General features: G+C 41.5%; 1 protein-coding gene across 4 annotated transcripts in view; it reads right to left on the bottom strand.

Annotated features, from left to right (window-relative positions):
• The window catches only part of map4k3a (mitogen-activated protein kinase kinase kinase kinase 3a), a 295,830-nt gene that overhangs the window by 210,805 nt on the left and 58,230 nt on the right, over positions 1-26,795 (bottom strand). For all 4 annotated transcript variants that reach the window (XM_059986423.1, XM_059986424.1, XM_059986425.1 and 1 more), the window contains exon 2: positions 14,416-14,473. In XM_059986423.1, the coding sequence (XP_059842406.1) occupies positions 14,416-14,473 (58 nt within the window). The remainder of the gene's footprint in view (positions 1-14,415; positions 14,474-26,795) is intronic.

Below are 26,795 nucleotides of genomic sequence, written 5' to 3'. Positions count from 1 at the left end.
TGCCTAGCTACACAGTTATGGGTATATAGAGAGTACAGCAGTGGTTTATCTAAAAAGAGACATTTGGCTCTGGAACACTACAATGTTCACCAGTATGAAAGTTAAGAAAATGCACTGATGAGAGAATATTAGAAATGCCCATATGGTCATTGTGAATGAACTTTAATGATGTTATATAAATATCATATACCTTTACCAAAATAGTAAAATAAACACCTTGTATGGCTTTTGCTTGATACCAAAACCTTGCTTATGTGAGCAACTTTAAAACAGGGGTTTCCAACCTTTTTTATGCCACAGACCCCCACCATTAACCAAGGGGTCCATGGACCCCAGGTTGGGCACCCCTGCTTTAAAGGCGTGGTACAGGGTTAAGAAGAAAATGTTTAAACATTTTGTCTGCATCTTCATGAAAAGCAACACAAAATGTCTTCTGAAAATAGCAGAGGGCCAAGGAAGGAAGAACAAAGAGATGGAGGGAATTAATTAATGCACTTTAAAAGTTCCAGAGAAATTTGTGATGCTTAAAGCCAATTCCCCAAGGTTTTCAAGGATGTGAATTTGAAGATAGACAATATTGGTTATCATCCTGCCAAATTCCACAGAATCTAAAATAATTCTAAGATGCTAAGTATAACTCCACTAGTTATGAAGAGGTGAGTGAAGACACTGAAGTCTGAAAGGGGTACAAACGTTCTGGGGAATAACAAAACATTATCATCACTAATACATCAGTGCTAGCCATTACAATCCTCAAATGCATGTCTGCTCAATTGCTCATAGTTAACAAATAACAAAATGTTTCAATACCTATAAACAATTATTTAACCTAACAAACTAGTTTGATTTGCAAGCAGTAATCAGTTTTGAAATCATTAGGTGCAGCTGTGTAAACAAAAACTGCTCTCTCTCTCTCTCTCTCTCAACAGAACAATATGCAGATTGTGAATCACTCAACACAAGTGGTCTGAAATCTGCTGACTATACTTGTAAGAAGAATGCTTGGCTATTCACTATGTACCCTACATATACAAAACCCCAGAAAAAATTGAAATAAGATTGAGGCTGTGCGCGCAAGCAAATCTGTGGATAATGAAGCAACTGCAGTTAAAAACATCAAAGTTGCAAACAGAGTCTGATTCAATCCCATAAACACAAGAGATTTTGAAGATTGAGGAAATTTTGAGCAACATGCACAAAATGCTGCAGGAACTCAGCAAATCAAGCAGCATCTATGGAGAGAAATATTATGAAATGTCAACTATCCCTTTGCCTTCACAGATGCTATCTGAACTGCTGAGGCTCTCCAATGGCCTGATTTTTGTCCTGGAAGCCAGCATCTAGTCTCATTTCTCTGTGATACCTACCCACTGTGGAGAAAGCATAGAACTTAATGAACAGTAGAACGCCATCTAACCTCCAGCTTCGCGCACCACACAAAAAGATCATAAGAAGAAAGAGCAGAATTAGGCTACTCAGCCTATCAAGTGTGGTCCACCATTTGATCCTAGCTGATTTATTATCACTCACAAACCCATTCTTCTGCCTTTTCCCTGTAACCTTGGTTTCCTTTATGAATGAAGAATCTATCAAACTCTGCTTTAAGTATAAACAATGACTTGGTTCCCATAGAAGTCTGTGACACGATTCACAAGTCTCCAGCTAAAGAAATTCTTCATCTCTGTTCTAAAGGGACATCCTTCTCTTCTGAAGTTGTGCCCTCTGCTCCAAGACTCTCCCACAATTGGAAACATTCTTTCCACATCCACTAACTGGGCCTTTCAATATTCAATTGATTTCAATGAGTTTTCCTCTCATTCTTCTAAACTTCAGCAAGTACAGGCCAAGAGGCATCAAATCTTCCCCATAGGTTAATTCTTCCATTTAGAAACATAGAAAATAGGAGCAGGAGTGGGCCATTCGGCCCTTCAAGCCTGCACCGCCATTCAGTATGATCATGGCTGATCATCCAACTCAGAACCCTGTACCTGCTTTCTCTCCATACCCCCTGATCCCTTTAGCCACAAGGGCCATATCTAACTCCTTCTTAAATATAGCTAATGAACCAGCCTCAACTGTTTCCTGTGGCAGAGAATTCCACAGATTCACCACTCTCTGTGTGAAGAAGTTTTTCCTCATCTCGGTCCTAAAATGCTTTCCCTTTGTCCTTAAACTGTGACCCCTCGTTCCGGACTTCCTCAACATCGGAAACAATCTTCCTGCATCTAGCCTGTGCAATCCCTTTAGAATTTTACACGTTTCAATAAGATCCCCCCCTCAATCTTCTAAATTCCAGTGAGTATAAGCCCAGTCGATCCAGTCTTTCATCATATGAAAGCCCTGATATCCCAGGAATCAATCTGGTGAACCTTCTCTGTACTCCCTTTATGGCTAGAATGTCTTTCCTCAGATTAGGGGACCAAAACTGCACACAATATTCTAGGTGCGGTCTCACCAAGGCCTTGTACAACTGCAGTAGAACCTCCCTGCTCCTGTACTCAAATCCTTTTGCTATGAATGCCAACATACCATTTGCCTTTTTCACCACCTGCTGTACCTGCATGCCCACCTTCAATGACTGGTGTACAATGACACCCAGGTCTCATTGCATCTCCCATTTTCCTAATCGGCCACCATTCAGATAATAATCTGTTTTCCTGTTCTTGCAACCAAAGTGGATAACCTCACATTTATCCATATTAAATTGCATTGCCATGAATTTGCCCACTCACCTAAACTATCCAAGTCACCCTGCATCCTCTTAGCATCCTCCTCACAGCTAACGTGTCATCCGCAAACTTGGAGATGCTGCATTTAATTCCCTCATCTAAACCATTAATATATATTGTAAACAACTGGGGTCCCAGCACTGAGCCTTGCGGTACCCCACTAGTCACTGCCTGCTATTCTGAAAAGGTCCCGTTTACGCCCACTCTTTGCTTCCTGTATGCCAACCAATTCTCTATCCACATCAATACCATACCCCCAATACCACGTGCTTTAAGTTTGCACACTAATCTCCTGTGTGGGACATTGTCAAAAGCCTTTTGAAAATCTAAACATACCACATCCACTGGTTCTCCCCTATCCACTCTACTAGTTACATCCTCAAAAAATTCTATAAGATTCGTCAGACATGATTTTCCTTTCACAAATCCTTGCTGACTTTCTCCGATGATTTCACCTCTTTCCAAATGTGCTGCTATCACATCTTTGATAACCGACTCTAGCATTTTCCCCACCACCGATGTCAGACTAACCTATCTATAATTCCCCAGTTTTTCTCTCCCTCCTTTTTTTAAAAAGTGGGGTTACATTAGCCACCCTCCAATCTTCAGGAATTAATCCAGAATCTAAGGAGTTTTAAAAAATTATCACTAATGCATCAACTATTTCTTAGGCTACTTCCTTAAGCACTCTGGGGTGCAGACCATCTGGCCCTGGGGATTTATCTGCCTTTAATCCCTTCAATTTACCTAACACCACTTCCCTACTAACATGTAGTTCCCTCAGTTCCTCCATCTCACTAGACCCTCTGTCCCTTACTATTTCCGGAAGATTATTTATGTCCTCTTAGTGAAGACAGAACCAAAGTAGTTATTCAATTGGTCTGCCATGTCTTTGTTCCCTATGATCAATTCACCTGTTTCTGACTGTAAAGGACCTACATTTGTCTTGACCAATCTTTCTTTTCACGTATCTATAAAAGCTTCACAGTGAGTTTTTATGTTCCCTGCCAGCTTTCTCTCATAATCTTTTTTAACTTTCCTAATTAAGCCCTTTGTCCTCCTCTGCTGGTCTCTGAATTTCTCCCAGTCCTCAGGTGTGCCGCTCTTTTTTTGCTAATTTATATGTTTCTTCTTTGGACTTGATACGATCCCTAATTTCCCTCGTCAGCCACGAGTGCATTACCTTCACTGGTTTATTCTTCTGCCAAACTGGGATGAACAATTGTTGTAGTTCATCCATGCAATCTTTAAATGCTTGCCATTGCATATCCACCGTCAATCCTTTAAGTATCATTTGCCAGTCTATCTTAGCTAATTCAAGTCTCATACCTTCGAAGTTGCCCTTCTTTAAGTTCAGAACCTTTGTTTCTGAATTAACTATGTCACTGTCCATCTTAATGAAGAATTCCACCATATTATGGTCACTCTTACCCAAGGGGCCTCACACAACAACATTGCTAACTAACCCTTCCTCATTGCTCAATACCCAATCTAGAATGGCCTGCTCTCTAGTTGGTTCCTCGACATGTTGGTTCAGAAAACCATCCCACATATATTCCAAGAAATACTCTTCCTCAGCACCCTTACCAACTTGATTCACCCAATCTATATGTAGATTGAAGTCACCCATTATAACTACTGTTCCTTAATTGCACGCATTTCTAAATTCCTTTTTAATGCCATCACCAACCTCACTACTACTGTTAGGTGGCCTGTACACCAGTGTTTTCTGCCCCTTAGTGTTATGCAGCTCTACCCCTATCGATTCCACATCCTCCAGGCTAACGTCCTTCCTTTCTATTGCGTTAATCTCCTCTCTAACCAGCAATGTTACCCCACCTCCTTTTCTTTCCTGTCTATTCCTCCTGAATATTGAATATCCCTGGATGTTGAGCTCCCATTCTTGGTCACCCTGGAGCCATGTCTCTGTGATCCCAACATATTCATTAATAACTATCTGCACATTCAATTCATCCACCTTGTTACAAATGCTCCTCGCATTGACACACAAAGCCTTCAGCCTTGTTTTTACAACACTCTTAGCCCTTATACAATTATGTTGAAAAGTGGCCCTTTTTGCCCTGGATTTGCCTGCCTGCCACTTTTTACTTTTCACCTTACTACTTTTTGCTTCTACCCTCATTTTACACCCCTCTGTCTCTCTGCACTTGTTCCCATCCCCCTGCCACATTAGTTTAAAGCCTCCTGAACAGCAGTACCAAACGCTCCCCCTAGGACATTGGTTCCAGTCCAGCCCAGGTGCAGATTGTCCTGTTTATACCGGTCCCACCACCCCCAGAACTGGTTCCAATGCCCCAGGAATTTGAATCCCTCCCCCTTGCACCATTTTTCAAGCCGCGTGTTCATGTGAAATATCCTCCTATTTGTGACACTGGTAGTAATCCAGAGTTTATTACCTTTGTGGTCTTACTTTTTAAGTTTATCTCCTAACTCCCTAAATTCATCTTGTAGGAGCTCATCCCATTTTTTACCTATATCGTTGGTACCTATGTGCACCACGACCACTGGCTGTTCACCCTCCCATTCCAGAATGTCCTGCAGCCGCTCAGGGACATCCTTGACCCTTGCATCAGGGAGGCAACATACCATCCTGGAGTCTTGTTTGCGGCCGCAGAAACGCCTATCTATTCCCCTTACAATCGAATCCCCTATCACTACAGCTCTCCCACTCCTTTTACTTCCCTCCTTTGCTGCAGAGCCACCCATGGTGCAATGAACTCGGCTGCTGCTGCCTTCCCCTGATGAGACATCTCCCCCAACAGTATCCAAAACGGTATATCTGTTTAGGAGGGAGATGACCTCAGGGACTCCTGCATTACTTTCCTACTGCTATGCTGTCTAGTGGCCACCCCTTCCCTTTCTGCCTGTGTAGCCTTTACCTGCGGTGTGGCCAACTCACTGAACGTGCTATTCACGACTTTCTCAGCATCGCGGATGCTCCAGTATGAATCCAATCGCAGCTCCAGACGCTCAATGCGGTCTGCCAGAAGCTGCAGTTGGACACACTTCCTGCAAACACAGTCGTCAGGGACACTGGAAGTATTCCTGATTTCCCACATGCTGCAGGATGAACAAACCACTCGGCCGATCTCAGTTGCCTTGACCTACCCAATACTTGCCTCAACTTTTGAAACATTCTCCTTTGAAAGGAACTTACCTGGCCTTACCTCACTTGGAGTGAGGCTTGTCCTCAGCCTCTTCTTGTCGAAGCCTCTCGAGTCAAAGCCTCAAATCTCCACTCCTTCACTGGCCGCTTTCTGGGTTCATTCTCGTAAACCTCCAATCAACCCCTCTCCAATGCCAGCACATCCTTCCTTATATATAGGGCCCAACGCCACTCACAATACTCGAAGTGCAGTCTGCCCATTGCTTTATAAAGCCTCATTATATCCCTGCTTTTATATCCCAGTCATCTTGAAACAAATGCTAACATTGCATTTACTTTCCTTACTACTGTTACATACCCCATGGGTATCTTGTGACTGTCTTATGACCATGATGTAATTGAGTATCTGGTGAGCATGATGTAATGGTCTTGTGATGGCGGGGTGATGTAATTTCCCGCCAGTGTGAGGTCACGTGTTATAATTTTCCCGCCAGTGAGAGGTCATGTAATGGCCTGTTCCAACAGGTATAAAACTGGAAAGCCTCGCTGTGACACAGGTTAGTTCATTGTTTAATTCGTTAGTTACTCCATTATGCTGCATATACGTCTCATGACGCAGTTTTGTTTTAAAGTGGAGTTTTACTTTTTACTGTAAGTTGTGCCGGCAGTTTTTAAAATCACTGCCAGTTATGTTTGATGTATCTTCGATTTAATTTTAAAGTCTAATTATTAGAATGTGAAGATTTACCAAAATATGGGAACCCGAAGGATCGCGTAAAGTTGGTATCGTCGGCAATAATACAGGATCGACCTTATTGGATCTTCGTTCAAAGAGATAGCAACCTGCATCCGAGATAATCCCTGCTGTAAGAGCAGAAAGGATAAGGGCAGTGTTATTCACCAAGGAAAAGGTCAGTTCCGTTAAGCCATTTTTATTTCCTTAGTTCAGCAGGCAAGGCATATTTCGGCTTGGATCAGCAGTAACATCACATCGTCGAGGAACTCGTTACTTCAGGAAAGTCTCTCCTAATTGACTCTCTAAATCACTTGAACATTTGCATTTATCGCTTTGAGAACTGTGTTCGCATTTATCGCTTTAAGAACTGTGTTCGCATTTATCACTTTAAGAACTATTCAAGTTGCCGTACAGCAGTTAACTTCCGGTTAAGTTAGTCGTTTGTTTACTTTTCATTTCTTGTTGAGCTGAGTTTAAATAAATGTTTGTTTATAAAAAAAAACCTGTCTCAATTCTATATTCATTGTTGCCGTATCATAACACTACTGACTCAACCAACAAGATAACATTTAAAGAATCCAAGACTAGGACCACATAGTTCCTCTGCCACTCTGATTCTTTTAATTTGCCAGCTGTTTAGGAAATAGTCTACAGCTTTAATCCTCCTACCAAAGCTCATGACCATTACACTTCCCTGCGCTATATTCCATCTGCCACTTCTTTACCTCTCCAACTCCTTTTGCAGACATCCTGCTTCCTCAGCATTACCTGCCTTTCAAACTATCTTTATATCATCTGCAAACTTGGCCACAAAGTCATCAATTCATCCAGATCATTAACATACAACCTGAACAGTAACATACTCAACACTAACCCCTGCAGAATACAACTAATCACCAGCTGCCAACTAGAAAAGGCCCCCTTTATTCCCATTCTTCTGTCCTGCAATACCATGGGCTCTTAGCTCGTTTAGCAGCATCATGTGCACCACCTTGTCAAAGGCCATCTGAAGATACTGACTGATCTCAATGGTGCTCCAGTAGAAATTTCTTAGAATGAATTGGAATCAATCTTTATTTCATCAAGATTTCTATTTCTCTTCCCAACGTCTTTCTTTGAACATAAGAGATTCTACAGATGCTGGAAATCCAGCATCAATGAAAAGGAATACAAAGTCAACGTTTGAGGCCGAGACCCTTCCTCAGGACTGGAGAGGAAGCGGGCAGAAGCCAGAATAAAAATGTAGGGGGGAGAGGAAGGAGTGCAAGCTAGGAAGTGATAAGCGAGACCGGGGGGCGGGGGGGGAGGCGAAGTGAGAAGCTGGTAGGTGATAGGTGAAAGAGGTAAAGAGTTAAAGAGTTGAAGAAAGAATTTGATAGGAGAGGAGAGCAAACCATGAAAGAAGGGAAAGAGGAAGGGCACCAGAGGAAGGTGATGGGCAGGTGTGGAGAAAGAAAAAGATGAGAGGGGATTGCCCCACTTAAACATCCTCTCTACAGTCACTCTATCTAAACATTTAAATATTCAATAGATTTAAATTAGATACTTCCCTCCAATTCTTCTAAATTCCAGCAAGTATAGGCTAGAGCCATCAAACACTCCTCGCACGTTAACCCTTTCATTCCCGGATTCATTCTCAAGAACCTCCTCTACACCCTCTCCAATGCCAGCACATTCTTTTTTAGATAAGGAGCTCAAACTGCCACCATATTCCAAGTGCAGTCTGACCAATGAAGCCTCAGCACTGCATGCTTGCTTTTATATTCTAGTCCTTTCAAAATGAATGTTAACATTGCATTTGCCTTCCTTACCACTAATTCCATTTACTGACCACCCTTCACTGCCCATGAAAGGCTAAAAGAAAGCCACATTGTTCAGCAGCAGATGGCAAGGGGATTTCAGGGGTTCATCCTAACATTACAATTCTTTCCGACCATGAACAATGTACAAACAGCATGGAAATGGGCACCTGCTGCCTTGGGCCTTCTTACTGGTAGAGGATGGAAGTCTAGAAAGCTCACTTGGACTATCCTTGGCAAGTAACTGGAATCCATTTCTAGATAGTACAAGTCACAATCACTGTGTGGAAGTGTGGGTGGAATAATGTTTGAGGTGGAGGAGGAGGAGCCAGTCAAGGCAGTCATTCTGTTCTAGATGGTGTTGAGCTTTTTCCACTTTTGATGGAGCTACATTCATCTGGGAAAATAAAAGGTATCACATTTCAGTGTGGGCAGGCACCTTTAAGACAATGTAAAAACTTAGCTACCTAACTTGAAACTGATAGTATCCAACTACATATCAGTTTTGGGGTTCAAATAAAGTGCAATTTGTCAAGCTTGCATCATATTGGACTGGGTTGGATCTTAAGTCTGGTATTAAAAAAAATGTGCTTGGACTCAATTCTGCAGGTTCACTGAAGTTTTAATTTTATACACATGCATCATTTAGTGCGAAAGTGTGTCAGGAAGTTCAAGAGAAGGACCTGGGCTAAAAGTGGGTTCAAATTCAGAGCTTGGGCTCATCCAACATTCTCCTCATTCGATTGCTACATCAGCACACAGAGCAGTTAAACACACAAGTCTGGAGCCACACTGAGTCCACGAAATATACTGGCATCAGATTAACACAGGCCTTTCCCATCTGTTGAGGAATCAGTGCTCCTCCATGTGGGTGGGCTACACCACAAACTTCCACCCTTGAAGGACATCCGTAAGTTAGATGACAGACTTTTACAAAGATCAATTACTTTAGAGAGCACAATTAGAGAGCATAGAATTAAAATTACGGTCATTAACTTTTTTTAATAAATTTTTTTAATTGAATTTTCAAATGGTTACAGAAGGAAAAAAAATTATCAACCCTTCCCCCCACTCCCCTTAACCCCTCCCCTCTAACATATCCCTGTAGAAAGTGAAAAAAAAGAAAGAATATTGGAAGATCCCCACATGCTCCATGGAGTTCATAATAGCTTTAATATATATATTTATTTCCCCAAATAACCAATAATTTTATCTTCAGAGTACCTATATATTTAATCCTATCTGTTGTAAATAAGGGTGCCAAATTTTCAGAAATATTTCGTACTTATCTCTTAAATTATAAGTAATTTTTTCAAATAGAATGCAGCTAAAAGCTGTATCTATTTTCATTTTCTTAATGTATGTTAAAATTCTTTTTCTTTTCACCAGTCCATTAAGCCCATTAACATTAAAACTTTAAAAATTCAGTAAATTAGACTTTATTTTTAACAGGGTTACTCCAGTCTATAGTAATACCTAACTTTTCAACTTTCGTAGTACCTTGGGGAATCTTTTAAAAATTGTCCGTGTTGCTGTGTCTCCCCACACCCCCCCCCCCCCCGATTGTCCAGGCAAAGAAAGATTAAAGAAAAATAGATAATAAAGAAAAAAGAAAACAAAATACCCCCCTACTAATGTTGTGAATAAAGAAAAAACACATTACCCCCCCCCTCCGTTGTGCGAGTCATGCAATTGCCATGATTACACACATGAGTCCCATAGCAATCGATCCAAAGTTCCTCCAGCTCCCCCGTAACATAAAAAAGTATAGATAAGAGAAGAAAAAATATCACTACTCTCGATTAATATTTCTCAAGTTTTTACCTCTCTCCTCCTGTATCATATAATTAAGAATATATTTAAATATTCTTCTGTCCTTAAACATCCATCAATTCCATTCACTGTCCCTGTCTTCATCTTTAATTCATTTCACTTTTAAATCTTTGGCCGTGGTTAGTGAATATTTGGGAGTTCTTGTGCAAATTCTTCCGCATCCCGATAATCAGTAAAAGATCTTCTTTTTCAGTCATCCAAAAAAATTATCAGGGTTGCCGGGTGGCGCAATATAAATTTATAACCCTTTTCCCATAAAACTTTTTTCGCTGGGTTAAATTCCTTCTTTCTCTTCAAAAGGTCATAACTTATATCAGGATAGAAAAGAACTGTTTTCCCTTCTATCATCAATGGCCTGTTTCTCTTTCTGGCACGTTGGGCAGCCGCCTTCAGGATCTTTTCTTTATCTTGATATCTTAAGCATTTTATCAAGATTGATCATGGGTTTTGATCAACTTGAGGTCTTGATCTTAAGGCTCTGTGAGCCCTTTCAATTTCAATTAACTGGGTTCCTTCTTCCATTTCCAAAATTTCCGGAATCCATTTTTGAAAAAAATTTATTGGATCCTCTCCCTCTATACCTTCTTTAAGTCCAACAATCTTAATATTATTTCGTCTGTTAAAATTTTCAAGTACATCCACTTTTTCCAACAACTGTTTTCTTTCTTATATCCAGGCAGAAATATTATCTTCTATTTTATTCACTCTGTCAATTGTGTCTCCTGTTATTTCTTGCAAGTTTTTAATTTTCTTGTCCATTTTGTCCTGTCTTTTCATCATTTTGTCAAACAATCTTCATATTTTTAATATCTTTTTTATTACTTTTAATGCTTTTAATTCATGAATTATTTGCAACAAAGATTTTTTTATGTCTCCAAAATCACCTCCAACCTCTTCCTGTTGCTCTTCTTTGTTTGTCTCTTCATCTTCGTCCGATTTATCCAGAGAATCTGATTCACTTTCAGTTCCGATCATAGCTGGGATTTGTAGTTTGGGTTGCTCGTGTTTGCACATGGCCCTTCCTTCACGCATGCGCAATTCCTGTTGTTTTTTTTTGGAAACGGTTAATGTTGCCGCAGTTTCCTGTTCTGTATCGCCAGAGGTAAAATGCATGTGAGCCCGAGGCCTTGATTCTTTTCCAACTTGTGTTGTCTTCAAAGTAGTAGCTTCCTTCTGCTTCTGTTTAGGAGACACATCTTAAGACAATCCTAAGTAATTTTTTTTTAAAGTATTTACAAACTTTTCTTCACTTAAACATTATTTTACTGGTTTTTTTTTACAGGAGAGCTGGATTTCCACGTCTCAATCCTATGTCATCACCTGACGTCCCCCCGGTCATTAAATTTTTTGAATTTACATTGCACAGCTGCTGAGAAGAGGTTTAAACACACACATCTAGATTTTAGAATTGCACTTCCAAACATTATACTTTCGATTTTCATTAAAAGCCACCTCCAAAATCGCATACAAAATATTTCACAATTTTCTAGTCAGGATGTGGAAAAGCCTCTCTTTTCCCCAAAATACAATTACTCTGGTATATTTTGTTTTTAAGTAACATGGCTGAAAATGGATTGTGACTCAAGGAATGAATGCAATTCTTGCTTAATGAGCACAAGCAGAATCTTGTAATTTCAACATGGAGATGCATCAGCAAGGTTAAAAAGACACTGATCTTCTGCACCAATGCATTCCATTTTAGTTAACTAGTAGAAACACAACCTCTTCATCATGACAATGATCACAATAATAATTCAAATAATCACAATCACCTTTAATAATCACAACTCTAGAAGTTTAGGTTACAACGCCTTCCTTGTGGATTGCACCACAGGCACTGGAAGCCTAGAGCCAAGTAATTGTTTACATATTAAAATATGTACATGCTTGTGCAATTACTGGTAATTATATCATTTAAACTTTGAAAAGCAGCCATGGGGATCTGTCACTGTTAAAAAGAGACTTGAAGGCAGAAAACATTGTTTTGGATCTGTACACAGAGAACTTTGTTTTAAGCAGGGAAAGTGATAATGGGAAAGTAAGAAATCATTTCTTCAAGCAAACAATGTTTACAACTTGGAACTCATTGCAGATGAATAGGGAAAGCTGATGAGGAAGGCAAATGCAATGTTAGTATTCATTTCAAGAGGACTAGAATATAAAAGCAAGGACATACTGTTGAAACTTTGTATAAAGCACTGGTGAGGCCTCACTTGGAGTATTGACAGCAGTTTTGGGTCTCTGATTGAAGAAGGGATGCGCTGACTCTGGAGGGGGTTCAAAAGAGGTTCATAAAAATGATTCCAGGATTGAATAGCTTGTCATATGAAGAGGGTTGGATGGCTCTGGGCCTGTATCCACTGGCATTCTGAAGAATGAGGGGTTTCCTCATTGAAATCTACCGAATGGTGAAAGGCCATGATAGAGTGGATATGGAGAGGATGTTTCCTATGCTGAGAGAGTCTAAGACTAGAGAACATAGTCTTTTAGAACAGAGATGAGGAAGAATTTCTTTAGCCAGAGAATGGTGAATCTATGGAATTCTTTGCCACAGGCAGCTGTGGGGGCCAAGTCTTAATGTATATTTAAGGCAGTGGTTGATGGATATTGATCAGTCAGGGCATCAAGGGATACAGGAGAAGGCAGGAGATTGGGGCTGAGAGGGAAATTGGTTCAGCCATGATGAAATGGCAGCACGGACTCAATGGGCCAAATGGCTTAATTCTGCCCCTATATCTAATGGTCTTATGGTCTAAAATGGCCAGGGCTTTCAAAAATCATTGAGATAAGCACAGAAGAAAATAATTAGCGTGCTGTCACAAAACGGAACTTTCTGGATTGCTCCACAAGGACCTGACATGAACTTGATGGGGCAAATGGTCTCCTGCAGAAATTATTCTATTTTACCCGCTTATTTGAATTTTTTAGCTTTTAACTTTCAATATCTCTCTATCATTTTTTTTAAATCCAGATCTTATTGGTCCTCGCTGATTGCTTATTTTTCTACATTCAGTGGCCATTTTATTAAGTCCACCAGTGTACACCTGCTCAATAATACAAATATCTAATCAGCAACTCAATGCACAAAAGTACACAGACAAGACCATGAAGTTCAGTTGTTGTTCAGAATGGGGAAGAAATGTGATCCAAGTGACTTTGACCATGGAATGTTTGTTGGTGCCAGACAGAAACTGCAGATCTCCTGGGATTTTCATGTACATCTTATAGGGTTTAGAGAATGGTGCAAAAAAAACATGAACTAAGTGGCAGTTTTATGGGTGAAAATGCCTTGTTAATGTGAGAGGAGAACAGTCAGACTGGCTCAAGCGGACAGGAAGTCAACAGTAACTCAAATAAGCACGCTGTTACAACAGTGGTGTTCAAGAGTATTTCTGAATGGAAAACAAGTGGAACTTTGAAGTGGATGGGCTACAACAGCAGAAGATCACAAACATACATTCAATAGCTACTTTATTAGGCTACTGGGTGTATTTCACCTGTTCATTGGATCTTTTTAAACTTTTGATGTGTCCCTTTGTCATGTTGTCATATTTCTTTATCCAGATCTTACGGGTCCTTGCTGATTGCTTATTTTTCTATTACTTCATGTAAATAGATGTTGGAACTTAACAGAAGGGGAAAACATTTTTCCACTAGAATAAGAAAAAAACCATCTGCCTATTTAAGTCATTCCTTCTGCCAAACATTCGGGAAACCATTGTCAAGGTTTAATTTCTCTACAATAGCAGGCATTTTAATCTTCAGTACCATGTTGACTGGTGAAACAGCTGGATTTTTTTTTGATCCAGGAAACATTGAAACCACAATTTTAACAGAGGATTTGATCATCACATGTATCTTTAAATAACTAAATTCCAGTCCTTGACTACTGATATCTGGATTAAAACATCAGTGTTATTTATACATCAAACTAAATGCAACCATTAATGAAAGCATTTGCACTACTGCATTACTGAAAGGATGGAGAAATAAATGAGAAAAAATATATACCCAAAATAAGTTTTTCCTAACAGGGCTAGTAAATTATACATTATCGAAAACTTACTCAAGGAAAAGGTTTACTGAAGGCTGAATGCTGAGCAGTATTTACAGCCAATAGAATTCTATCTGGTGTCTTGTGAGAACCAACTTACAAAGTGCAGTTTATTACTTCCAGCGTAAGTTACTTACCAGGCTCCAGCTTAATAACTTTTATAGCTGCTAACTCTCCAGTATTGACATTCCGAGCCTAAAACAGAATACAAGAAACAAGTTTTCAATATTCTTATTAACAATCCAAATAAATCTTTAAATTACAATTATAATACATCATTGGAATTTCTGCAATTGGGATGCCACCCCCCTCCATCTATTACTCCCATCACTGTAAACACTTTAAACAGTTTTTAAAACCCTGGTAACATTGTAAATACACGTTCGTGTTTATGCACATCTTATTCTATATCTGTACTTCTAACTTTATTTTTATATAATACTTTATTCTGTCTTATTGTTGAATGTTGTTTTTGGTGTATGATACTTTATTCTGTCTTACTGTTGAATGTTGTTTTTGGTGTATGATACTTTATTCTGTCTTATTGTTGAATATTGTTTTTGGTGTATGATACTTTATTCTGTCTTATTGTTGAATATTGTTTTTGGTGTAAGTCCTGCCAATACAACACATCAAATTCCTAGTACACTTAAATATTGCAAATAAATTTGATCTTATATCCTTAATTCTTCAAGCCAAAATATGTCAAACAATCAGTAGCAAAAAGCACAGCAGGGAATCAGTCTCCTTACTACATTCAACAAACCAAAAGAAATGAGCAAACCTAATATCTATTTAATACAATACCCAACTTGGGTATTGTATTAAGAGCAAAGGTTACAAGTACATTCTTCCATTTGAGTTAGCAAACCACACATCAACTATATACAAGCAAACTAACATTAGATATGCTGACAAGGAAATTCCCAGCTGCCTCATCTTTATAAAGGTCAGTACTTCTCACAAAGAGGGACAGGCCATCCCAATCCATTTTAATTTTACAGTTGTTTTTGTTGAACATAATGAACACTTTTATCTACAAGTCATAAGGTCCAGGGTACAACGTCTCTTATTGCAAGTATGCACTTACCCTCCCACGAGAACAAATCTCAGATCTTAAAACACTCTGACTGTAGTAACCATTTTGCTGAAAGGACAACTTATTGTCAAATGGAGATCGATAAATGATTTTGGGTGTAATAACTCCATAAATGAGCTTATCCACTGAAGCCCAATAATGCAAATCCAATCTAATTCATACATTTATCATCTCCAAAACAATTTTACAAAGGAAAGCTGAAATTAAACTAACAAAATGCATTCATTTACAACGGTCGCTATAAATCAAAGTAAACAAAATTATGCTCACAGTCACTCTAATTCAATCTTCATCAAGTCTTTTCATGTTTGGATCTTACCCCCATTGCAAGGCACTTTGAACTACATCATTTGTATGAAAGGCACTCTATTAATAAGCTGTTGTTATTATTAAGTTTTAGTGATACAACACTTAAATTGACAGAGTAGTTCTTTACAGTCAGCAGCACTTGATGCTGACTGAAGTTGTGCAGAAAGACCAAAGGCAAAGATTTCATCTCCCAAGCACAGCTGCAGTCAGGCATCAGGTGTCAGGGTTCTGTGCCATACAGTCATTGTGATGTTATTGTCAACATCGAAGCCCATCAAAGTGAAGAACTGTCACACGGGGATAGAAACAACTTTGTCATAGCATTTTAAGACAGTATGCACAGCCTGAATCATACAAGGTTATGTGCCAACAACACACACAGAATGCTGGTGGAGCAAGCCAGGCTGCATCTACAAGGATACATTGTCGATGTTTCGGGCCAAGACCCTTCATCAGGACGATGCTGCCTGGCCTGCTGTGTTCCACCAGCATTTTCTGTGTGTTGTTTGAATTTCCAGCATCTGCAGATTTCCTTGTGTTTGAAGGTTAATGTGCCAATACTTCTAAATTTTTGACATTTAAAAAAATTAAAATGCCTATCTGAGATAACACTGCCATATGCAAAATTAGTTATCTTAGGGTCAGAAGTATAATTAATTATGACCAATTACAAGTTTTAAAAATCAATTGAAGCTCAAAGATTAATTTTAAAAATACATTAAGACTAGATTGTATGTATGCCAATCTCTTCAACTGATTCTAGAGAAAACTGCAATGACCCCATGGAAAAGCATGAAATGGCAGAGAATTCTGGATTTTCTTATGTAACTATGCACACATACTCCAGACACTGCTGCTGCTGCTCTTCCTCCCCAACAGATATATAGCCAGTTGCTTCCCCTTGAACTCTGAGGCAAAATACAGTGTTTGTGCTTTTATTTAAATAAGGGACTGTTGTGACCCATTTCCTGGCACATCCGAACCGACTCACAATTAGATAGCCTACGGGGGTTTGCGAGCACAGAGCTTTGGAGCCTCTGCGCCATGGGGGGCCGGTTGACAGAGGCTTAAAAGTGAGGCTGAAGTTTTCGAATAAAGTTTTTTCCTTCGACTGCAGTTACCGACTCCGTGTCGTAATTTTAGCGCTGCGTGTAGCACACCGCTACAATTGGTGACCCCGACGGTCCAAACGATTTTTGGACCAGAAATGACCGACGCCGCCTCTGTTCATGTGGTTTCGTTGAAACTGCCGGGTTTCTGGACACAGCGACCGAACCTATGGTTCCAGCAAGCCGAAGCCCAATTCCACGTTCGCCAGATCACCTCAGAAGACACCCGCTACTACTACGTGGTGAGCTCCCTCGACCAGGACACAGCGGCCCAGGTCGCGGAGTTCATACAGTCGCCCCCGGCAGACAGCAAGTACACGGAATTCAAAGCCCTGCTCCTCAGGACTTTCGGACTCTCACGGCGCGAGCGGGCTGCCCGTTTACTGCACCTGGATGGCTTGGGCGACAGACCTCCATCGGCTTTAATGAATGAGATGTTGTCTCTGGCCGACGGACACACATGCCTCATGTTTGAGCAGGCATTCCTGGAGCAGCTGCCCGAGGACATACGCCTGCTGCTGTCCGACGCGGATTTCAGTGACCCCCGGAAGGTGGCAGCCCGGGCGGTCTTGCTGTGGAACGCAAAAAGGTGTCCATCGCACAGATCTCCCAGCCACGCTCCCGGCAGCAAACCAGCCCAAGCCCGGCCGCAGAGCCCGCCAACCCCCGGCCCAAGGAACACTGGTGCTTCTACCACCAACGGTGGGGCGCAGAAGCCCACCGTTGTCGCCCGCCCTGCAAGTTCCCAGGAAACGCCAGGGCCAGCCGCCGCTGATGGCTACGGCGGCTGGCCATCGGGATAGCCTCCTGTATGTGTGGGATAGAAGGTCGGGACGCCGGTTTTTGGTCGATACTGGGGCTGAGATCAGCGTTTTACCTCCGACGAGTTACGACACCCGCAGCAGGGCACCGGGTCCCCCCTTGAGGGCCGTGAATGGCAGCACAGTAAGGACCTATGGCACCCGTCAGGTGCAGCTACAGTTCGGCTCCAGCCAGTTCACGTGGGACTTCACACTGGCCGCCGTAGCCCAACCGCTTCTGGGTGCGGATTTTTTGCGGGCTCACAGCCTACTGGTCGACCTGCCCAGGAAGAGACTGGTACACGCCGAGACCTTTCAGACGTTCTCCCTGGGTGCAGCCCAGTTGCCAGCCCCTCACCTCGGCTCCATCACGCTGTCCAACAATGACTTCACCAGGGTCCTGGCGGAGTTCCCATCGGTTCTGGCACCGCAGTTCACAGCGGCCATGCCCAGGCACGGCGTACAGCACCACATCCCGACCCAGGGACCACCCCTCCACGCCCGCGCTCGGCGGCTTCCCCCGGACAAGCTCCGACTGGCGAAGGAGGAGTTCCAGAGGATGGAGGAATTGGGGATCGTCCAGCGGTCCGACAGCCCATGATCCTCCCCCCTGCACATGGTGCCCAAAGCGACGGGGGGCTGGAGACCGTGCGGCGACTACCGCAGGCTGAACGAGGCTACCACACCGGACCGCTACCCTGTGCCGCACATTCAGGACTTTGCAGCAAACCTGCACGGCGCACGGATCTTCTCCAAGGTAGACCTCGTCCGAGGGTACCATCAAATCCCGATGCATCCTGACGACGTCCCCAAAACGGCTCTCATCACCCCTTTCGGCCTTTTCGAGTTCCTCCGCATGCCGTTCGGCCTGAAGAATGCCGCACAGACGTTCCAGCGGTTAATGGACGCGGTGGGACGGGACCTGGACTTCGCGTTCATCTATTTGGATGACATCCTCATAGCCAGCGGCAGTCGTCAGGAACATCTGTCCCACCTCCATCAACTCTGCGCCCGACTGAGTGAGTACGGTCTTACAATCAACCCCGCCAAATGCCAGTTCGGACTCAATACCATTGACTTCCTGGGCCACAGGATTACTAAAGACGGGGCAACCCCTCTGCCCGCTAAGGTAGATGCGGTCCGCCTCTTTCCCCGACCCACCACGATCAAAGGCTTTCAGGAATTCGTAGGTATGGTCAATTTCTACCGCCGCTTCCTCCCTTCAGCTGCCCGGATCATGCGCCCCCTGTTCGCCCTGATGTCGAGTCCGAGCAAGGACATTACCTGGGACAAGGAGTCCGCCGCCGCTTTCGTTCAAACGAAGGAAGCTTTGGCGGACGCCGCAATGCTAGTACATCCCAGAATGGACGCCCCTACCGCCCTCACAGTGGACGCATCAAACACGGCAGTCGGTGGGGTGCTGGAGCAACTCATCGCAGGTCGCTGGCAACCCCTGGCGTTTTTCAGCAAACACCTGCGACCACCCAAGCTTAAGTACAGTGCTTTCGACCGGGAACTGTTGGCGCTCTACCTGGCAATCCGGCATTTCAGGTACTTCCTAGAAGGTCGGCCCTTCACCGCGTTCACGGACCACAAACCGCTTACCTTTGCGTTTACGAAAGCGTCCGACCCCTGGTCGTCCCGCCAGCAATGCCACCTGTCCTACATCTCTGAATACACGACGGATGTCCGGCACGTCTCGGGTAAGGACAATGTCGTGGCGGATGCGCTCTCTCGCCCTACCGTTCATGCCCTTTCCCAAGGGGTAGACTTTGAGGCACTGGCAGAGGCGCAGCAGGCGGTTGAGGAGATTCCGAGTTACAAAACCACAGTCTCCGATTTGCAGCTCCAGGACCTCCCCGTAGGCCCAGGTGAGAGGACCCTACTCTGTGACGTCGCCACCGGCCAGCCCCGTCCCGTCGTCCCGACAGCATGGCGGCACCGCGTTTTCGACTCCATTCATAACTTGGCGCATCCCTCCATCCGGACAACTGTCCGGATGGTTTCCAGCAGGTTCGTTTGGCACGGACTCCGCAAACAGGTCAGTGAATGGGCCAAAACGTGCATGCACTGCCAGACGGCCAAGGTGCAGCGGCACACCAAAGCCCCACCGCAGCAGTTCCATCCCACCCACCGGCATTTCGACCACATTCATGTGGATATCGTGGGCCCCCTGCCAGTGCCGCGCGGGGCACCTCCTGACTATCGTGGACCGGTTCACAAGATGGCCAGAGGCGGCACCGCTCACCGACACCACCTCCGAATCTTGCGCCCGAGCCCTGATCGCCACCTGGATATCTCGCTTTGGTGTACCAGCCCACATTACCTCCGACAGAGGCGCCCAGTTCACCTCCAGCCTGTGGTCAGCTATGGCCAGCCTTTTGGGGACTCAGCTGCACCACACAACTGCCTACCACCCACAGTCGAACGGGCTAGTGGAGCGTTTCCACCGTCACCTGAAGTCGGCCCTCATGGCCCGCCTGCGAGGAGCCAACTGGGCGGACGAGCTTCCCTGGGTCCTACTCGGCATCCGCACAGCGCCCAAGGACGACCTGCACGCCTCGTCGGCCGAGTTGGTATACGGCACGCCCCTGGTCGTCCCCGGGGAGTTCCTACCAGCCCCAAGGGGGCAAGAGGAAGAACCCGCAGCAGTCCTGGGCAGACTACGCGAGAAGCTCGGTAACCTGGCCCCCATACCCACTTCACAGCACGGGCGGCACCCGACCTGTGTACCCAAAGACCTACAGAACTGTAAGTTTGTGTTTGTACGAAGGGGCGGGCATCGGCCGCCGCTGCAGCGGCCATAGGAGGGGCCGTTTATGGTGCTCCGGAACAACGGGTCCACGTTCGTGCTGGACGTTGGGGGGAAAGAGGAGGTTTTCACGGTGGACCGCCTCAAACCGGCCCATGTGGACCTGGCGCAACCGGCCGAGTTTCCGGCGCCTCGGCGCAGAGGCCGACCTCCCAAGCAGGTTCTGGCCCAGACTGTGGACATTGGGGGGTGTATCGCCGGTTCTGGGGGGGGGGTTATGTGGCGACCCATTTCCTGGCACATCCGAACCGACTCACAATTAGATAGCCTACGGGGGTTTGCGAGCACAGAGCTTTGGAGCCTCTGCGCCATGGGGGGCCGGTTGAGGGAGGCTTAAAAGTGAGGCTGAAGTTTTCGAATAAAGTTTTTTCCTTCGACTGCAGTTACCGACTCCGTGTCGTAATTTTAGCGCTGCGTGTAGCACACCGCTACAGGACCTTAAAAAAAAAGAAAAAAGCAAGCCCTAGCCAGCCGGCTCTCCTACCCATTCTGCTCTCCAATGGACATTAAATTGGACTACGTCTGTGGCAACGAAATACTCGGCAGGAGGACAGAAACAGACGGAATCCCGGACGCCGCCATTCAGCTGTTTATTTATGTAACAGATTTTCCCCCAAGCCATTGGACTACCAACCTACTGCCCTCTTCTGTGCCTATTGTCCTGTTTATTATTTACTGTAATGCCTGCATTGTTCTGCATACTTTATGCAGTCCTGGGTAGGTCTGTAGTCTAGTGTAGTTTTTGTGTTGGTTTACATAGTTCAGTATAGTTTTTGTATTGTTCATGTAGCACCATGGTTCTGAAAAACTATGTCTCAGTTTTATTGTGTACTGTACCAGCGGTTATGGTCAAAATGACATAAAAAGTGACTTGACACTCCCTGCTTCTTTGCCAATAACCATACATGCCTTCCCTTCCTATTTATCCATTTCCTTTATGAAAGTTAATACTAAACTACCTTGATTTGTCTTCCTACTATGAATGACAAAAGGATTTATTGGAATAAACAGAAACTTGCACAATTTTGAATAATTCAAATCAAATCTCTTAACCTTCTTTACCTTAAGAGGACAGCCCCAGCCACTCCACTATTAAAAATAAAATTCTTTCAAAAACTCTTTTTAAAAAAGATCACTGTCAAACACGATGCCTTTACTAAAACTTAACATAAATGGTTTCAACAGGAATCTTGTAAGCATTACTGTTTAGCACACCTGCTTTTGTTCTCTTTAACTCCTAATAAAGATTCTTTCATTTTAAAAAAAAAATGACTTTCTACCTCATCCTACCATTTCCAATGCTCTGAGATTAATTGTACTGCAGGAACTTGGGAGATGGAGGGGTAGCCTCATATAAAGGACTGTGCAAAAGTCTTTAGGCACATACATACAGCTTCTACACAGCCCAAGACTTCTACACAGTACTGTAGTAATGTTATGTTTTGCACTGTACTGCTGCCACAAAAAACAAATTTTGTGACATATGTGAGTGATAAGCCTGATTGTTATATGGGTCTCTTCTGTGGACTGAGTGGAAAGAGCAGGGAGAAGGAAGCCATGTTTGGGAAAAGGGGATAGAAGAAGGAGGAAAGGGGAAGCACCAGATTTTGGATTGTAGGTTACAATGCTAACCTTACATCTGTAGCACCCAGGAACCAGTCTCGATTTAATACTAACAAAGCCAAATTTTCAGGAGTACTCTGCATGTACATTATTGCCCAGACAGGAAATCCTAAATGTCAAGCGCCACTAGAATCTACAACTTTAATTAAACAGATAATGACACACTAGCTATTGTAATTCATCTTTTTGTTGATAGCTTTAGCACATTGCAAAATAAGGATTTATAACCAAGATAAATTCTGAGCAAAGAAACACAAAGTGACTAAAAATAACTATAAAAGCACCCTTACTAATAACTGCAGAGCAACTTTCATTGCAGCAAAACTACCCAAAGTCCAAAGACTGAAGCGTGGATTTCTCATTCCAATTAACTGGTACAATCCACACTGCCTATAATTTGATTTCTAAGTTAATTACCTGTACTTGCTAAATTTAGAAATTTTGTTTCACTTGATTGCTTTCAATTTTCAATGCAAAACTACTTGGACATTGAGGGAAAACCATACCCTAGCTGGAGGACTATCTGGAGCATACAAAGCCAATTTCTGTGCTGTTAGTTCTACAGTACATTGTCAACAAGGATGATTTATAAATAGCCAATCTTGCTGGAATAACTCACTTACATTAAACCAGAAATTGCTGAAAATACTCAGCAGGTCAAGCAGCATTCTGGAAAGAAAAACCCTGATCTGACAAACCCAGTGAGTTGTGGTCAAGGGTCAGTGACCCAAAACATTAACTCTTGTTTTTTTCTCTTCACAGAATGCTGCCTGGCCAATTAAGTATATCCAGCACTGTTTTTATTTTAATTTTTCAACATTTGTAGTTCTCAATAATTAATTTGCATTCTTTGTTACACAAGTTATTTCATCCCTGCCATAATATGCAGATATAATGTTGACTAGATTGATTTGAAAGTTCAAAGTAAATGTATTATCAAGGAACATACGTCACATGTGAGATTCATTTTCTTGCATGTTCACAGCAAATACAAAGGAACTCAATGGAAAGCTACAAAAGCTGCCAAACAATAACATATGCAAAAGATGATAAATTGTGCAAATACAAAAATAAAAACAAAATTAGAACTGGTCCCAAAATGTTCCCCCACTGAAAATTTACTTGGCCAGGCTCATTCCCAAGTACGAGGCCTAGTATCCCTGTCTTCAACTTTCTTTAGTTTTTTTTGACAAAAATTGACATAAGAGTTAAATTACCAATTTCTACTACAGCAAAGACATATTTTCTACCGAATATATGGTAGAACAAAAACTAAAGTACCAATTAATCACTTAAATAACAGGAGTTACTTAAAAATTAATAGATACACTGTTTCAGTTTGAACATCAGTCTGCTCCTCAAATAAAAAGCAGTTTCCATAATCAGATAAGTGCATGTTTCATTCAAAACAGAATCTCCACAGTAGGTATTGTGCAGTTTCATAAGTAACCTCTACTCAGTGAATATCATTTACAATGAACTTGTGCCTTAACCAAAAGATTAAAAATGACATGCACAGCAATGATACTGGTTTACAGGGGACACACACACAATTAAGTAGCTAAGTAACACAAGTTGGGAAAAACGCAGCAAGGCAAACTGCATCGGCAAAAGAATAAACAAAAAATTCTGCAGATACTGCAAATACAGAGAAGCACACACAAAATGCTGGAGGAACTCAGCTGGTCAGGTAGCATCTAAAGAAAGGAATAAACAAATGACATTTCGGACCAAGACCCCTCAACAGGACATCAGGTACAAGAATATTATGGGCTAGAGGGCTTACCCCTGTGATTTTCTTTGAATCTGAGCATAATTTAAGATAGAGGGTTAGTACGGAGGAGAGAAACAAAAGCAGGCAGATATCGGAACTAGTGAACATTCTTTGCTCTTATTCCAGATTTTTAGTATCTGCAGTATTTTGCTTTTATACCACTTAAATAGCATAATATTTTTTAAAATAAAAACAAGTCTGCAAAATAAATACAGATTCCCAAGCATGCTTAGTGGATCTAATTAGCAAGAATGATCTGGAATGTCACCTGTTTACACAAGTTTACTTAAATGCTGCTGTAAAGTAGGGGTTCCCAAGCTGGGGCCCACCAACACCTCAGTTAATGGTAAGGGCCCATGGCATAAAAAGATTGGGAATCCCTGTTGTAAAGAAATATCGATCCCCAATGCTGAGCAACCAAATTATACCAAATTGCAATTGATACCAAATCAAAGCACTTTTTTTTTAAATGGCACCCCAAAGCAATGAGGTTTGATCAAAATGAAATGAATTTGCTACAGAGGCAAAGACAATTTGTTGACAGATATAATTAGCAAACATTGAACATTGAAAAACTTATCCAACACAGAAAACTGGTTATTTTAAGCATTTGGTTAGAAGGTTAAGATGCTGCAGTTGGATCTGCATCACCCACTAGAACAAAATAATCTCCATTTGATACCAACAGTCAAATTTTCAAGGGCAATCTTGCATGAAACTAGAAAATATCAAACTCCACTAGACGCTGTAGACTTAATTAACATCAACAAAATGGCCCTTAATGCAGAGCTCTTGAATTCTCCAAGGTATAACTGGCTGAGCCAATTGTTCTTTCTTTCTTTCTAAATCTTTTTATTAATATTAGTAATATGGACAGAATACAGATGATATATTGATAAAGAAATTACCAACATACACATTCCATTACATATGAAAAAAAAACATACATAATAGTTACAATATAAATGAGTTTACCAAGACATAAGCCATAAGATATATGTATGGACATAGTAAATCTAAATATTTCATAATGTATAATATAAAAAAAACAGAAAAAAGAAAGAAAAAAAACAAAAAAAAATTTATATAATGCAAAACTAACTAATCTAATCTAATAACTATAACTAATAAGTAATATAAAAGAAAGAAAAACAAACAAAAGAAAAGGAGGAAAAAAAAAAGTGGGCTGTTTATAATATCTCACAAAAATAAGTATTCATCAATGCCGTCACTTCCGGTCCTCTCAAAATACATAAGCTAAAAGCTGGGAAATCAAATGTACTTGGCACAGGGTCATATTACATCATATGAAAATGTTGAATAAATGGTCTCCATAACTTTTCAAATTTAATAGAAGTCTCAAAAGTACCACTTCTAATTTTTTCTAAATTTAAACATAACATAGTTTGAGAGAACCAATTAAATACAGTGGGAGGATCAATTTCTTTCCAATTCAACAATATAGATCTTCTAGCCATCAGAGGTAGAAATGCAATCATTCGACGGGCTGAAGAAGATAAATGCTGTGAATCTAACATTGGTAAACCAAAAATTGCGGTAATAGGATGAGGTTGTAAATCAATATTCAAAACCGCAGAAATAATATCAAAAATATCTTTCCAATATTTCTCCAAAAATGAACACGACCAAAACATGTGAGTTAAAGACACAATTTCAGAATGACATCTATCACAAATAGGACTTATATGAGAGTAAAAATGAGCTAATTTATCCTTGGACATATGGGCCCTATGTACAACCTTAAATTATATTAGTGAATGTTTGGCACATAACGATGATGTATTAACTAATTGAAGAATTCTATCCCAATTCTCACTAGAAATACTAAAACTAAGCTCTTTCCCAATCCTGTTTAGTCTTATAAAGGGGCTCTGAACGTATCTTCATAATTATATTATAAAGTTTTAAAATAAGCCCTTTTTGAAAAGGGTCTAATTCAAATAAACTCTCCAAAGTATCTGAAGGCACAAAATTTGGAAACGTAAAGAGTACAGAAATTAAAAAATGTCTAATCTGTAAATATCTAAAAAAATGAAATCTCGGCAAGTTATATCTGTTGGATAATTGTTCAAAAGACATGAAACAATTATCTAAAAATAAATCAGAAAATCTTAGTAATCCCTTAGTTTTCCAAGCTGAATAAGCTTGATCTATAATGGAAGGGTGAAAAAAACAATTAGATACAATAGGACTATTTAAAACGAATTGAGTCAACCCAAAAAATCTCCGAAATTGAAACCATATACGCAATGTATGTTTAACTATCGGGTTGTCAATTCGTTTCGGCAATTTAGAAAGAGCAAAAGGGAGAGAAGTCCCTAAAATAGAACCCAAAGCATAAGCTGATACCGATTTAGTTTCTAAACTCACCCAACAAGGGCCAAAAGATCCACCCCCATCTTTCAACCAGCATAACAAATATCTAATATTAGCTGCCCAATAGTAAAATCTGAAATTAGGTAATGCTAACCCGCCTTCCTTTTTTGTCTTCTGTAAATATGTTTACCTAACCTGGGATTTTTATACTGCTATATATATGAAGAAATTTTAGAGTCAACATTAGTAAAAAAAGATTTCGGGATAAAAATTGGTATCGCTTGAAAAATATATAAAAACTTAGGTAAAATAACCATCTTAATAGCATTAATCCTGCCTATTAGAGATAGAGACAAAGGTGACCACTTAGTAAACAAACCTTTAATCTGATCAATTAAGGGTAAAAAATTAAATCCAAACAAATCTTTATGGTTCTTTGTGATTTTGATCCCTAAATAAGTAAAAGAGTCATTAACTAATTTAAAGGGTAAATTTCCATAAATTGGGACCCGTTTATTTAATGGAAACAATTCACTTTTATTAAGATTTAACTTATACCCAGAAAACTCACTAAATTGAGCCAATAATGATAAAACTGCTGGAATGGATTTCTCCGGGTTAGAAATGAATAGTAATAAATCATCTGCATACAAA

The sequence above is a fragment of the Hypanus sabinus genome, chromosome 12 (assembly GCF_030144855.1).
Source record: "Hypanus sabinus isolate sHypSab1 chromosome 12, sHypSab1.hap1, whole genome shotgun sequence".
NCBI classification, from domain to species: Eukaryota; Metazoa; Chordata; class Chondrichthyes; order Myliobatiformes; family Dasyatidae; genus Hypanus; species Hypanus sabinus.
This window is presented reverse-complemented; position numbering and strand designations above follow the sequence as displayed.